This window comes from Triplophysa rosa, linkage group LG10, assembly GCF_024868665.1.
Source record: "Triplophysa rosa linkage group LG10, Trosa_1v2, whole genome shotgun sequence".
Classification (NCBI taxonomy): domain Eukaryota; kingdom Metazoa; phylum Chordata; class Actinopteri; order Cypriniformes; family Nemacheilidae; genus Triplophysa; species Triplophysa rosa.
Genome location: NC_079899.1, coordinates 26,575,699 through 26,589,909, shown reverse-complemented (window position 1 = coordinate 26,589,909; position 14,211 = coordinate 26,575,699). Strand labels below are relative to the sequence as shown.

The 14,211-nt window shown below is 39.9% G+C and overlaps 2 protein-coding genes across 2 annotated transcripts; both read right to left on the bottom strand.

Annotated features, from left to right (window-relative positions):
* Positions 1-1,745: 1,745 nt before the first annotated feature.
* On the bottom strand, positions 1,746-2,696 carry LOC130559837 (ovarian cancer G-protein coupled receptor 1-like). The gene has a single exon (XM_057343117.1). The coding sequence runs from the start codon at positions 2,694-2,696 to the stop codon at positions 1,746-1,748; it is 951 nt and encodes a 316-aa protein (XP_057199100.1).
* Positions 2,697-12,169: 9,473 nt separating this feature from the next.
* On the bottom strand, positions 12,170-13,438 carry bdkrb1 (bradykinin receptor B1). Its single transcript, XM_057344886.1, has one exon. It carries the CDS (start codon positions 13,391-13,393, stop codon positions 12,314-12,316), a length of 1,080 nt encoding a protein of 359 aa, XP_057200869.1. The 5' UTR covers positions 13,394-13,438; the 3' UTR covers positions 12,170-12,313.
* Between the last annotated feature and the right edge of the window lie 773 nt (positions 13,439-14,211).

Genomic DNA, 14,211 nt, shown 5'->3' with positions numbered 1-14,211 from the left:
GCTTCCATTTATTAAAGTAAATAATATACTTAAGTGGTAGAATTATAAAAATATCTAAGGGGAATGTTGTGGTAAAAATGTGGGTGTTGTAACGTATTCAAGTTAACCAGACTTTTATTTTGATGGGTCGCTGCAAAGGTTGTTTGACAGTAGCTTCAATGCAGAGCCATTGAGAGAGAGAGAGTCGCGTCAACTCCGTTGACTCCAATGGAACAGTTTTTTCACAGCAATGGAGGTTCATGGAGGCTCTCAATAGTTCCCGGAAGTTACTAGTAACGCATGGAGACATTTAATGAATAAAAAAAATAAATGAAATAAAACCTTTAAAGAGAAAACATTACTTCCTGGAACAATCTGAAGGCTACACGAATCACGTGACACGTGTAAATTTTGAACTTCCGTTGGCGCAACTCTCTCTCTCAATGGCTCTGCTTCATTACTGCAGTACACGCATCTAAATAATTTTTACGTCATTCATAGCACAATTTGCATTTTGTTAGCTGTTAGCTGCTGTATAACACGCAAATCCGTGTTATACAGCAAATTCCGTGTTAATGCCAGGATTCTGTGATTCCGTCCGCGTTTTCCGCATCGCGGAAATCATTTAGATTTGGATTCATGCATTTGGCATTTTATACATTTAATTATACTATACTGTACATTTGTTTCTAAGTAAGTGCAGGACGGGTTATGACTTCTAAGGGCCCCGGGGCCAGTTACCTCCAAGGGACCCCTCCCACAATTTTTCCCTTTCCCTTAGCTGCGCGTTCACAGTTATAGAAAGTGAAAGTTAAGATGATAATGAATATTAAAACCGTTCTCGCTTTGCATCAAATGCCTGTGCTACGCTAAAAATAATCTGTACAGTGTTTATAGAAGTTTAATATTAGCTACACAGCCAAAAATCAACAATGGACCAAATTAAGGCGAATGAAACACACGTCTTTAATTAACTGTCAAATATACACATACTTAATGCATCACATAAATAAAAAAGGATTTCTCAACATACAATGCCCCTGTGACACATGTCTGTAAACATCAAATCTTCAAGCAAAAGATTCAGAAAATGCAATTTAAATGTGCTGTAATTTAATTTCATAAGTTAATTTTAATAAAAAAAAGCTAAAGTAACATAAAAAGATGGGTTACCATGATTTGTTGATCATTTCATTTATTACAGGGTCTCTCCACAGAGAAGCTATGGGACCCATATATTAAATATAAACATTTGTTTTCATAGTTGTTGGGTTCTCTGTACCAAACTGGATGGCGCAACCTTGAAGCCCAGGGCCCCCTCAGGCTCATGGTAGTCAATGGCCCCATTGGCCCGGTCAGTAATCCATCCCTGAGTAAATGCAATCCCTGTGATCGAACCCACGACCATGGCAGCGCCATGCTCTAACTACAGGAAAACTGATAAACCATAGGGCCCTACCTGATATGCTGTAGTTTAACTTATTGCTCAATAATAGATGAGCCAGTGTCTGAAAACCTAGCTAATGTCATTGTTTTATGATCTACTTTTACATATAATCATCCTACATACTGTAAAAAACGTTCTGTGAAAATATAGATCTCTTTAATATTGACTGAGTAAGGCCATGTCAAAGATTAAAATTGATGGTCGAAATCTGTCTTTGATGCTCATTTTATCTCATGATATATAGTGTACGCCGTAAGTGTAGTGTTTTATTTTCTATTTTGTCCCATACACCTCATATTTTGCGGAGACGTTTCCATCGTCACTGTGGTTTAACAACAGATGAGTAAATCCTGCTCAATTGTTGCTCGCAGTTCAGAAAAAGTTTTTTCATTTCTGTTTTGGCACTTTCACTCACGAGGCAGTAAATGATGGGATCCAAAACACTGTTGATTGTTGTCGTTGCCACGAACACCATGTAAAGATCTCTCATAAGTTGGGTGGTGCAGCCGTTTTCCTTCTCCTGCAGCGCCCGGATGAACATCACCACCTGGAAGGGCGTAAAAGACACCAGATACGTGAAGAGGAGAGACAGAAGAAGACAACAAATCTTCCTGCGTTCACTGAACACAGTAGACGGGCTTCTCCTCAGCGCCCTGTTGATCTCCAGAAAACAGAACGTCATGATGAGCGCTGGAATCAGGAACCCCAGCACGGCTCGGATCATGGCCTCGCGGCCGTCAGCGACCCTCAGGGGCATCGGCGCCACACACGTACGACGGCTACAAAAGCTCCCGATCGTCCCCGTGTGAGCCAGAAGACTCAGGTGAACCACAATCTCCAGCGTCCAGACGAGGATGCTCACCAGCACCGCCGTCCTCACCTCTCTCACCCTGGAGAAATGAAGAGGAAACGCGATGGCCAAGTACCTGTCCATAGAAATACAGCACAGAAATCCAGAACCCACGTAGAAGCTGTTGTACATGACGGCTGCGACGATGCTGCACAGACAGTCGTCCACCGGGTGTCCGAGTGCCATCGCGATCCAGACGGGTAGAGTCAAGATATAGAGAAGATCTCCCACAGACAGACAGATGAGATACACCGCCAGATTGTTGCCTCTCTTCGTAAGCATCCAGGCCACGTACAGCGACAGACAGTTTGCTGGAAACCCAATGATGAAGAATAAAGAGTAGCCGGTGGGGTACATGTGACTCTCCACCGCGCTGTCCCGTGTGCAGAAGGTCCCGTTTGAAGAGGTGTTGTCGGCCATCTTCAACTCAAAGCTCTCGTTGTTCTGCCGTCTTTGAATATTTATTTCCACATGCAAATGATGGTCTAGGAACAACTGGTGTTTTTTGTGGGTGGAGGCTGTGATGGACGTTCCAGGAAGAAAAGCCACAGAGATGATAACGCACAAAAGAAACTTTGTTTGTCCTCAAACACCTGCAAAACTTCAATGCTATGGTGAATATACAGTATCTGCCACGCTCTCGATTACCACAGTAATAATTCACTCATCACATTTATACTCCTCACTTTTCGTATGACAAGGAGACGTTTTTGGGTGATTTTCAGGAATTTCGCTTAGGAAAATGAACCGTGGTTTTATTACGGTGAACGTGTAACTACATTTTTGGCGGCATTTGTAGTACCACAGATTTTTTTTGTAATTGGTTCGTTTTCTTGAGTGGTAAAATGTGCTTAGTTTTATTTTGTTTCTACAAATGTCTTTGTTAAGATGTGTTGTCGAAATTGTCCCTTTAGGAGCAGAACAACTTTTTTTGTTCGAGTTACTGACATGTTTGGAGTTTTCTCCACGTAAACAATCCTGACAGCTCAGGGACGCAGCGATTACCGAGGTTCACAATTAACCGTCACGGTTAATTAATTGTAACGCCGCATGTTTCTGTTGCACGGAACGGAAACGTAGCAACTTGCACAAAATGAAAACAAAGTTACACCAGCGGTGCACCCACGACACACACTAGACATGGCAGAGAGACCAAACAGCCAATCTTACATGTACATTCACAGTCAAGGCTGTAGCGGTGACGGTTGGGCTCTCAGTGCAACGTAAGCAAACAAAGCGGCATGTAAGTTAACGGAGTCGCACACCAGACGAGGACGGCTCATAGGATGAGTACATTCTGTATGTGCAAGCTCACATTCAAAGTCTACTCCTGCTCCTGACTGATTAACTTTAATAACTTTAATATGGTTTGATCTATATTTCAGTATACTATGAAGTGTTATTTTACATTTGACAGTTTCTGTACCTAATAACCGCAGTTAGACCAACCTGAAACACCCCAAAAGCACTGTTAATTTTATTTGTGTGTTTGCTTTATTACATTTATTTGTGCTATTGCTCATAATTTGATCATTTGTTCTGATTTTAATAACTGATTGACAATTATTATTAGAGTTAGGCTAATAGTTCATTGGTATTATGAGCTTATTTATTAAGATTGCGTAGGTAAAAAAACGAACTAATAACTAGACATTATTATTTATTTATTACTTTTTGTGACGGGCAAGTAAAATTTTTGTCAGGGCCAGTAAAAATGTAGAAATTAATGTAGAAATTAATGTATGCATAATAATCGTGCAACCGTGATTATTCCTCAGACTATAATCGTACCAACAAAATCTATAATCGTTGCATCCCAAAGCTCATGTAACACAGGCAAAGTCATTTTGAACACGTTTTAGGTGGTCGTCAATGTTTACTGTGTTAACAGAAGCCGATCAGCGAATTTTGCAATCACGTTTGTTTTGAAACAGTACATTTACAGTAGGGATGCTGTAAATTAGGCATGGGCCGAATACCAGTTTCAAGGTATATCGCGGTTTTTAAAAGTCCTGGCTTTAAAACCACTCAAATTTGTCTTATCAAAGACAGAAAGTGCCGGAATCCATCATGTTCTGTGCTGTTTTTTGTCTATGCTTAATTTGTTGTTTGCTCAGCTGCATTTCATTTATTTATATTTATATATTGATGTAAAAAAGACTAGAAAGGGGTGCCATGCTTTCAAAAGTTTGGGAAGCACTGATTTAACCTGACATGCATGTTTACTGCTGTTCCAAATATTTTGTGTAGCTTAAAAATAAAATATTTTGTGTTGAATGTTTTTTAGCCAGACTTTTTAAAGAGCACATTTTAAAGTCGACATGAAACGGAGGTAGCGATTGTCTTTTTTTCTGTATCGTGACGTATACCAGAGTGAAACGATTTGAAATGAGATTTCATTCACTGACAACTGATTAGATCGTTAAAAGGTGAAAGATTTGAAGGCCAGGTTGCAGTCAGTCAGTCATTGCAGCCCCGTCCTCGCGCCTCCCTCCTGACCAGAAGTGAAGACAGGTCGTTTCCAGAGGGGGAGGAGCTTAACGTTTTTGATTAAAGATTACAAGTGCAAATGAATATAAAAAAAATAATGATGTGCACGGATAAATCATGTATAATAAATACTTTACCACTGTGTAAAACAATTAGAATGATCATTTTTAATTTCATGCCGACTTTAAAGCTGTAACCATAATACTGCCATTCCGTGAAAACATGATATTTTGGCTTAAGGTTCTCACACCGTCAAAATCTCATACCAGCCCGTGCCTACCCTAAATGTTACGTCTCATAACAAACATGATTGCAAAATTCACCGATCATCTTATGTTAATACAGTAAACATTGACTTCTGAAGCATTTTTGTATATTCAGTACTTTCATCTGCAGCAGTGATGTCATTGAATGATCTTTGATGAGCAACTTTATTCCATGAATTTCTGTGTGATGTAAAACATTATTAGCAGTTTAACGTCCTGATGTTAACATGTCTCCTCAGTGATGCCTCTATGTGTTTACTTTATAAAATACCTGGTGTTGAGGTATGATTCCAGACCTGTTTCTTTGGGAACTTTGGAGTCCAGTCTCTTGCCTGTATTTGGACACTGCGTGTTTTCTATTTTGGATCATTTTTTATTTGATGTTTAGAAGTAATAACAGCCCCAACTGTGTCTCTGCTCATCCTTACAAACGTCATGCACAAACACGGATGAATATTTGGAGTCGTCGTCTTGGTACTTGATATAGATTTGACCATAAACAGATCTGTTCTATACGCTCATTTCATTTGAATGATGTTTTCTGTTCTCTTAAGGTTGATGAAGTGCAGACACGCAGTGTAATCATGTCTCCTGTAGCACATGTCTGGATTAAGTACAGATGTCTGTGATACCGTATATGAGCTATTAGATGAGATCTGGAATGTTTGATGTATACAGTATGTAGTATCCTTCGTAATCATACTCTAGATTTAATACTGTCTTACGGTATAAATGTGGACAACGTTAAAAGCCTTCAGCAGAGTGAAGACATTTCGGATCATTATCTGGTATTATGTTTGCTTCACTGGCCTACGGCTTCAAATAAAACTCATTGTTACAAATATGGTAGAACAATAACTTCAACTACCAAAGATGCGTTTCTCGATAAACTGCCCGAATTGTCTCAAATCGCTAACATGAGAAATAACAGTGAAGATCTTGACTCTACCATTGAAAATTTTAATTCCACCTTCTCGGTAACGCTAGACACAGTTGCTCCTCTACCATTTAAAGAAGATTAAAAATGGCAGCCCCACACCGTGGTATAATGAACACACTCAGGCTCTAAAGAAAGCGGCCCGAAAAATGGAGCGCAACTTTAAGAAAACTAAATTAGAGGTATTTCGTACAGCATGGAAGGATAGTATTCGAAAATACAGGAAAGCCCTAAAAACTTCTAGATCCGCCTACTTTTCATCACTAATAGAAGAAAACCAGCACAACCCTAGGTTTTTATTTAACACGGTGGCTAAATTAACAAAAAATAAATCGTCAGTGACTTCTGATCCTGTATATCAGCATAGCAGTGATGAATTTATGAACTACTTCACATATAAAATCCAAGATATTAGAGAAAAAATTATAACAATGCAATCAGAAGTGAAACCCGCTGAACAAACTAACTACAGCGCCCTTAAGGAGAAAATGCAATTATTTTATACCGTAGATCAAGATGAGCTGTCTAAAATTATTAGATCATCTAAATCAACAACATGCATACTAGACCCTATACCTACAAATCTACTGAAAGAGATGCTCCCAGAAATTATAGATCCTCTTCTTGGTATTATTAACTCATCTCTGACATTAGGACATGTGCCTAAAGCATATAAGGTGGCTGTTATAAGGCCCCTTGTCAAAAAACCCCAACTCGACCCTAGAGAACTAAGGAACTACAGGCCTATATCGAATCTACCTTTCATATCTAAAGTTCTGGAAAAAGTAGTTTCAACTCAATTATGCTCCTTCCTCCAAAGGAATGACATCAATGAAGAATTCCAGTCTGGATTTAGAGCATGTCACAGTACAGAGACTGCTTTGATCAGAGTTACAAATGATCTGCTATTGGCGTCTGACCGAGGTTGTATCTCGTTATTGGTGCTGCTAGACCTTAGTGCTGCATTCGATACCATTGACCACAGCACACTCCTACATAGACTCGAAAATTATGTCGGCATTAAGGGAATAGCTTTGAAATGGTTTAAATCTTATTTATCCGACCGTTTTCAATTTGTAGCAATAAACAATGAGGTGTCACGCAAATCGCAAGTCCAGTACGGTGTACCACAGGGCTCAGTCTTAGGGCCTCTGCTCTTCGCATTATACATGCTACCTCTAGGAGATATAATAAAGCGACACGGAGTTAGCTTTCACTGTTATGCTGATGATACTCAACTTTATATTTCCTCGAAGCCTCATGAAACACAGCAGTTCCATCGAATAATGGAATGCATAGTCGATATAAAAAACTGGATGAGTAACAACTTTTTATTACTGAACTCGGACAAAACGGAAGTGTTACTTATTGGACCGAAAACTGCTATAAGTAACAACCAAGAATACTGTTTAACTATTGACGGATGTTCCATAAAACCCTCGTCGTCAGCAAAGAATCTTGGCGTTCTATTCGATAGTAATCTGTCATTTGAGAGCCACGTCGCCAACACCTGTAAAATTGCGTTTTTCCATTTTAAGAATATATCTAAACTACGTCATATGCTGTCAATCTCAGATGCAGAGAAGTTAATTCATGCATTCATGACATCAAGACTAGATTACTGTAATGCACTGTTAGGTGGTTGCCCTGCAGGCTTATTACAAAAACTCCAATTGGTCCAAAACGCGGCAGCTCGAGTTCTTACACGTACAAAAAAGTATGAACATATTAGCCCGGTTCTGTCAACCTTGCACTGGTTACCTATAAAGCATCGCGTTAACTTTAAAATCTTGCTTATTACCTATAAAGCCTTACATGGTTTAGCTCCTCAGTACTTGAATGAACTCCTTTTGTATTACAGTCCTTCACGTGCATTACGCTCTCAGGCGTCCTGTCAGTTGGTAATACCTAGAATTTCAAAATCAAGTGCAGGTGGTAGATCCTTTTCCTATCTAGCGCCTAAACTTTGGAATAGTCTTCCCTGCACTGTCCGGGAGGCAGACACACTCTGTCAGTTTAAATCTAGACTAAAGACGCATCTTTTTAATCTTGCATACACTACTCTTCCATAATATAAATCTTCAGAGGGTTTAGGCTGCATTAGTTAGATCAACCGGAACCAAAAACACAACTGATGTACTTGTTGCATCAAAGAGTACAGAACAGTACTCTACTCTCAGCCAGTCTTGTCTCATTGTTCCAAGGTTACCACAGCGAGCAGGATGCAGTTCATGGCCTGACCTGATGGTAGAGCGGAGAATGGGAAGTGGGGACCTGACAAGAGCTGAGATGATAGAGCTGGATAAAGAAGGACGCGGTCTCTTGACATGTCTTCACCACAAAATTTCAAATGCTATTAGATTATTAATGATAATCTTAAACTATAATTTATTTTATTATTAAGTTTATTTATTTTATTTAGCCTTGTTGTGCAAGCTCTCTGGAGCTTGTGCAGAGGCAGCAGCTTTTGCCAGAGGGGAACTGGAATCCCCTGGTTGGGCCTGGGTTCTCCTGAGGTTTTTCTTCTCGATTAGAGTTTTGGGTTCCTCGCCACCGTTTGCATACTGTTTTGCATCTGCCTGGCCGGGGGGGCTGCTTTAGAATTTTAAAGTTTTACTTAATTAATATTGCATATAGGAATTTATAGTCTGTTATATTTGACCTGTGCTTCTCTCTCCTTTATCTTAAATGTGTGCTCTCACTGAGCGTGTGTGTGTGTGCGTGTGTGTCTTTGTGTGTGCGCGTACTTGTCTGTGTACGTGTGTGTGTGCGTGCGTGTCTGTGTGTGTGTGTGTGTGCGTCCATGTGTGTGTCTCTATGTCTATGTGTGTTAGTACGTGTGCATATTGTGTGTGTGGAGTGTTTTGTATGTGGGTATGTCTGTCTTCTGTGTTTTCAACTTTTTCTTGTTTTTACAGGTACAACTTTAATTGGTTTGCTTATAGTCAATATGTCTCATGTACAGCTGCTTTGTAACAATGAAAATAAAAAGCGCTATATAAATAAAGTTGAGTTGAGTTGAGTATCCTCCTCTTGTGTTTCACTTTTGAACTTATAGCTGAAATCAGATTTGCATATGACTACTAGTGTACTGTGTACTTTATCTGTTTTACATCTAAACCGGTTTACTTTCCCATCCTCAGAAAAGTACATAATACATGTATTAGTTAGCATATGCAAATTGGAGGATTCAGGCGCCACAGACGGTTTATTTCCCCTCTTATGTTTGCATTAGCATATGACCTAACTCATCAGCCGATCTGTTATGTATTATTTATGGTTCTTTAGGTTTAGACATTTAATTGTGTTGGAATGAACGCTCACTAATCTTCTCTTTCCATAACATGAGAGCTTGTTAGGTGTGCTAGATCAGGGGTTCCCAAACTTTTCAGCCCGCGACCCCCAAAATAACAGTGCCAGTGACTCGAGACCCCCACTATCCTCGGAGATGGTTCAAGTATACAAACGTTGCGCTCAAATGCGCACATGCACCTATTCTACCCAAACGCGCATAATAACAAGTTGACAACATGAAAGAGCACAGTCTAACATCATATTATTTTATAGTTATTTACTCATTACTTTACTTGTTGTCATGGGCGTCACTAGCACTGTTTATTCGAGGCTCTAGCTCCGATTGTTTGTAATCTAGCCCCGAATGTTTTGGCCTGGAAAATAATAATAGGAATTCAGTAACTGGTTGTTTAAAATTCGCCGCTGACGCTGTTGTACACGATGCTGACTGCAGCCTCTCTGCCACACGCGCCGAGTCTGACACACACACACACACACACACACACACACACACACACACACACACACACACACACACACACACAACGTGGCTGATTTCAACCTATCCTAGAACATCACCATGCAGTTGAGCTGCTCGACAAAATAAGATATCGCAGTGTGAGGGCAGAGAAGACTACAGAACGGCAATGGCGTGTGCCAAAAAACAAACAAATCTTCTTTCATTTTGGCAGAAGACGAAGAAAGGTATTAACTTTAGTGTGTGAGTACACACAGACGAAAATGTACACATAGGTGTAACTCATGATATAAAAATCCGGAGTATCACAACAAGCCCGCACAGTTTTTTGTGATTCGGCATAATCTTAATCAAAATCAATGCAAAGATAGCAAAAAAAATAATTTGATCAATTTGTGATGCATGTCACAATCAATTTGCATATTTTCCTTGAAAAGAATACCCTTTACAACCTAATCCAAATTCCCTACATTAGCCCCAAATGTTTTAGGCTCAGCCCCTGATGGTTTTATATCCTAGATACGCCGCTGCTTGTTGTTATACATAAACTATGAACTATGACTACAGATGGTAGAATTTCATCAAACTGAAAAATGATCTGTGTGCACATGGGACTGTTTAACGTGGTGCTGTGCTGCGGTTGCTAATGTCATTAATGTGATGTAATCACCTCAGGGGTCATGATCGAGGGGGAGGAAATTCCGGCTGATGGCTTTTTATTTGCCTGGTTTTATTTTTAACTTAAAGGAACAATACGGGGATTTTAGAAGGATCTAAAAATCTCTTCCCTGCGTCAACATGACAATGACATCTTTTTGTACTGTGGTGGCCACCGTCGTGTTTGGACTGAGCGATTCGTGGCAACTCTATAATACAACGCTAGTGGCCGCTGTTAATCAAAAACTGCGCCTTTAAATTTGATATTCAGATCAAACCACCAACAGCGTGTTATTTATAGGCGATTGATGAGAACGGGTTGGTTTCTGACACTCTGTGCTTTGGGATAAAGGCCGGGTCGCAGTCGCTGTGTTCTTTCAAACACGGCTATTTGTAATGACGGACGTGATGATATTCAAACCTGGACGTGTTTTCGAAAGGACAAGCCCTTGGCTTCATCTACAGTACAAACAGGACATCTGTCAGCACGGCCGATTTCGAGTAAATATTATCTTTAAACGTGATCTTTACCATATTTGGTTGAATTCAGCAGTTTTTCTTCAGAACGTAACAACAGCTTTCTGAGAGCAGATTCAACGGTTTACAAACAGCAGCACAAAACTATGTTCAACGTTACTCATGGCTTTCAATGTGTTCGGGTCTGTAAACATCCTGCAGAGCTGTCAGAATCTCCTGTCTGCTGTCTTAATATTTCCACATTTAATCCTTTCAGACCTTTGACCGATATTTCTGAGTGACCACGAGCAACGCAGGAAATGATTCTGAGAAAATAAAGCATCTTGCTTTTATCTATCAGTCACGATCTCTTTTCCTCTAAACTGAATCTTCCTGTTGACTCTCTCTCTCTCACTCGCTCACTCTCTCCCTCCCTCGCAATGAGATCACACCTGACTTTATACTGACACACACTTCATAGGTAAGATATGGAGCATTTCTGTACTTCATATATAATAATGTGTCCATGTTCAATTTATATTGTGCTGCTTAACGTTTCTTAATATGAAAAGTGAGGCTGTTCATACCATTCTAGACATTTACATAAACAGTTATTCGCTGTGCAAGGCACCACATTTATCAAAAGAGTTAAGAGCAAAACATAAATCTGCCTTGAGATAGAACACGAGTACACAGGACGGATACAATAACTCTTCAAGATATACAACAAAGTAATGCTGCTTTCTGGGAGAAACTACCTCATGGGTAAAATATTTGGGTGTTCCCTTAAAGAAGTGAACTGCCTATGTAGTGCGGTGTACATAGTAACACACAGTAGAGAAAGTCATTGGATTTAGGAAACAGCTATATGTGCAAAGACGTATTTGAACCATTTTACCTTTTTAAATGAGATAACTCCATTTAAAACATGTTCAAAAATCATATTTTTATTATGTTATCATGTTTTTATTGTGTTAGTTAGCTGTATTTCTTGAGTTATTATGGATTAAATCAAAACAGTAATTGGAATGCACAACAAAAAAAACATGATTTTGGAACCAAACTGTATGAATATTTACCAAAATGTTAGTGTGTGTGCATTGGCTTAACATATAGTGTGACAAACAACGTGCCTTATTAATGTTAATTATTAAAAAAAACATTTTTTTACAATGTTACATTGTTTCAAAGCAACTTTACATGAAACGGAAAGCACAAAAGAGGAAAATTAGTGTAACGAGTACAAACAGAGAGGAGCATCCTAATACAAGCATTGTTCATGGAATTTGCAGAAGTTAATCTAACATCAGCGGTCTCCAAAACTGTCTCAGCCGGGAGTGCCAGTTCTCCTCTGACACGTCACAGCTGCAGTCAGTGACTTTTGAGTGAATGTTGAGGATTAACAGGGAGGAAAAACAACCCAACCCAGCCCAAGTGAGGCTAAAGAATCTGCTCTGCTTTAATCTTTCTCATCTAACACAAGAGGTTTGATTTGGTTGCTGGTTGTTGTTAAAACGGTTCTCTGCATGGCGGTAACATCAGACGCATTTGATTGTTTCCTTCTGTTGTAGATGCTGCTCACTTTTCTCCGGAAATAATTCCCCGAGCAAACGTACAACAGCGGATTCAAGCAGCTGTTCGACAAGGCCGCGTAGACGGAAAACTGAGCTCCGATATCCAGGACATGGAGCCACTTCTCCTCATCCAGAACCTGAAAGTCACAGAGTATGTCCATGAACGTGACGACGTGAAGCGGACCCCAGCAGATGAAGAAGAGCAGCGTGACCGCACACACCAGTACAGTGGCTTTCTTATCGCTTCTGTCCTCGCAATAACCGTTGTCTCGACGTTGCTTCAGGGCCCGGAGGATATTAACGCAGCAGAACGTGATGGCCAGGAGAGGTAACGCGAAACCCAACACGTTCAGCTGGATGTGATGGACGATCCTCCAGGAGTCGTGGGGGTAATGGAGGATACAGTGGACCTCCTGGTGACCCGGGATGTCTTGGAGTGTTCTGAAAATGCCAGTCGGGACGCCCATTCCCAGACCAAAGAGCCAGAGGGAAAGGCAGAAGACTTTGGCATAGCGTTTGCGCCGGAGCCATCTGGCCTTCATGGTCAAGACGAGAGCGAGGTAACGGTCTACGTTCACCATCACCAGCATGTAGATGCTCGTGTACATGTTGACGATGATTGACATGTTGACAACCTTGCACATGAACTCTCCGTACGGCCACATGAAGTAGTTGAGGATGTTCATGGCCCAGAACGGCAGACAGACGAGCACGACCAGGTCGGCCAGCGCCAGGTTACCCAGGTAGATCTCTGGTATGGTCCATCGGCTCCTCTGCAGCGAGAACACCAGCAGTACGAACGTGTTTCCCAGAATCCCCGTCAGACACACGATGAAGATGTACGGCGGGATGATGGAGTACACCAGCCGCCACTCCGTTGTGTTGAAATAATCCAGATATGACGGAGTTATGTTTGCATCTGAGGGCTGAAGTGTCGGAGACAACACGAGCTCTTCTGGCTGCATCCTACAAGACAAAAGAGATTCTCTTCAACTGCAACATTTAGAATCATGAAGGTTTGTTCTTATAGGAAGTTCATATAGTCGTGAGGATAGTCCCAAACTAAAATAAATGTTTCAGCTGTCTGAAAATAACTTGTCTTAAAATATATCACTGCCATTGTTTTGTTTTGTCTCGTTGGCTTTTTTTCTAGGGCATTTTTAGAAAAGCGACTAATTTAACTAGCGTAAGCTAAGCTTTGACTGTGAAACCGGTCCATAGTGTTTTAGGGGTGTAATGAGACACTCAGCTCACGATTCAATTCACTGTGATGGGTTTTGAACAAAATAAAAAACAAATTTTAACTGGCAGGTTTATTTATAAAACTAGTTCAAAAATGTTCAGTATTTAAAACGTCATTGAATCTTCTTAATGTGAATTAATTAAATTAAATTGAATTAAATTTAATAGATTTGTCACTGAAAATACAAATGAACTAATAATCAAGAAAAGCTAAACCCTAAAATAAACGCTTTAAAGTAAAAAGTTAAAAAAACGAAATCTATATCGTTTCATGACATATATTGTTACACCTTGAATAAAGAAATGCATGCTGCATCACCAGCATGGGGTAAAAGGCACACAATATTGATACAAATACCTATGGAAATACATAAAATAATATGGTTTTAATAATGTTTAAGCCAATAATACATGTTCCACACGATCACTTTAGCAAAGTGTGTGTTATTTTGTTCAATAAACATACCGTCATTAAAATATGTTAATATCACAATACATACAAAACAGCTTTTTTAATTTATCTTTTTAAAAAGTAAAGATT

What these genes read in the sequence shown, in the direction of transcription:
- LOC130559837 (XM_057343117.1), bottom strand. Translation starts at nt 2,696, where the DNA reads ATGGCCGACAACACCTCTTCAAACGGGACCTTCTGCACACGGGACAGC.
- bdkrb1 (XM_057344886.1), bottom strand. Translation starts at nt 13,393, where the DNA reads ATGCAGCCAGAAGAGCTCGTGTTGTCTCCGACACTTCAGCCCTCAGAT.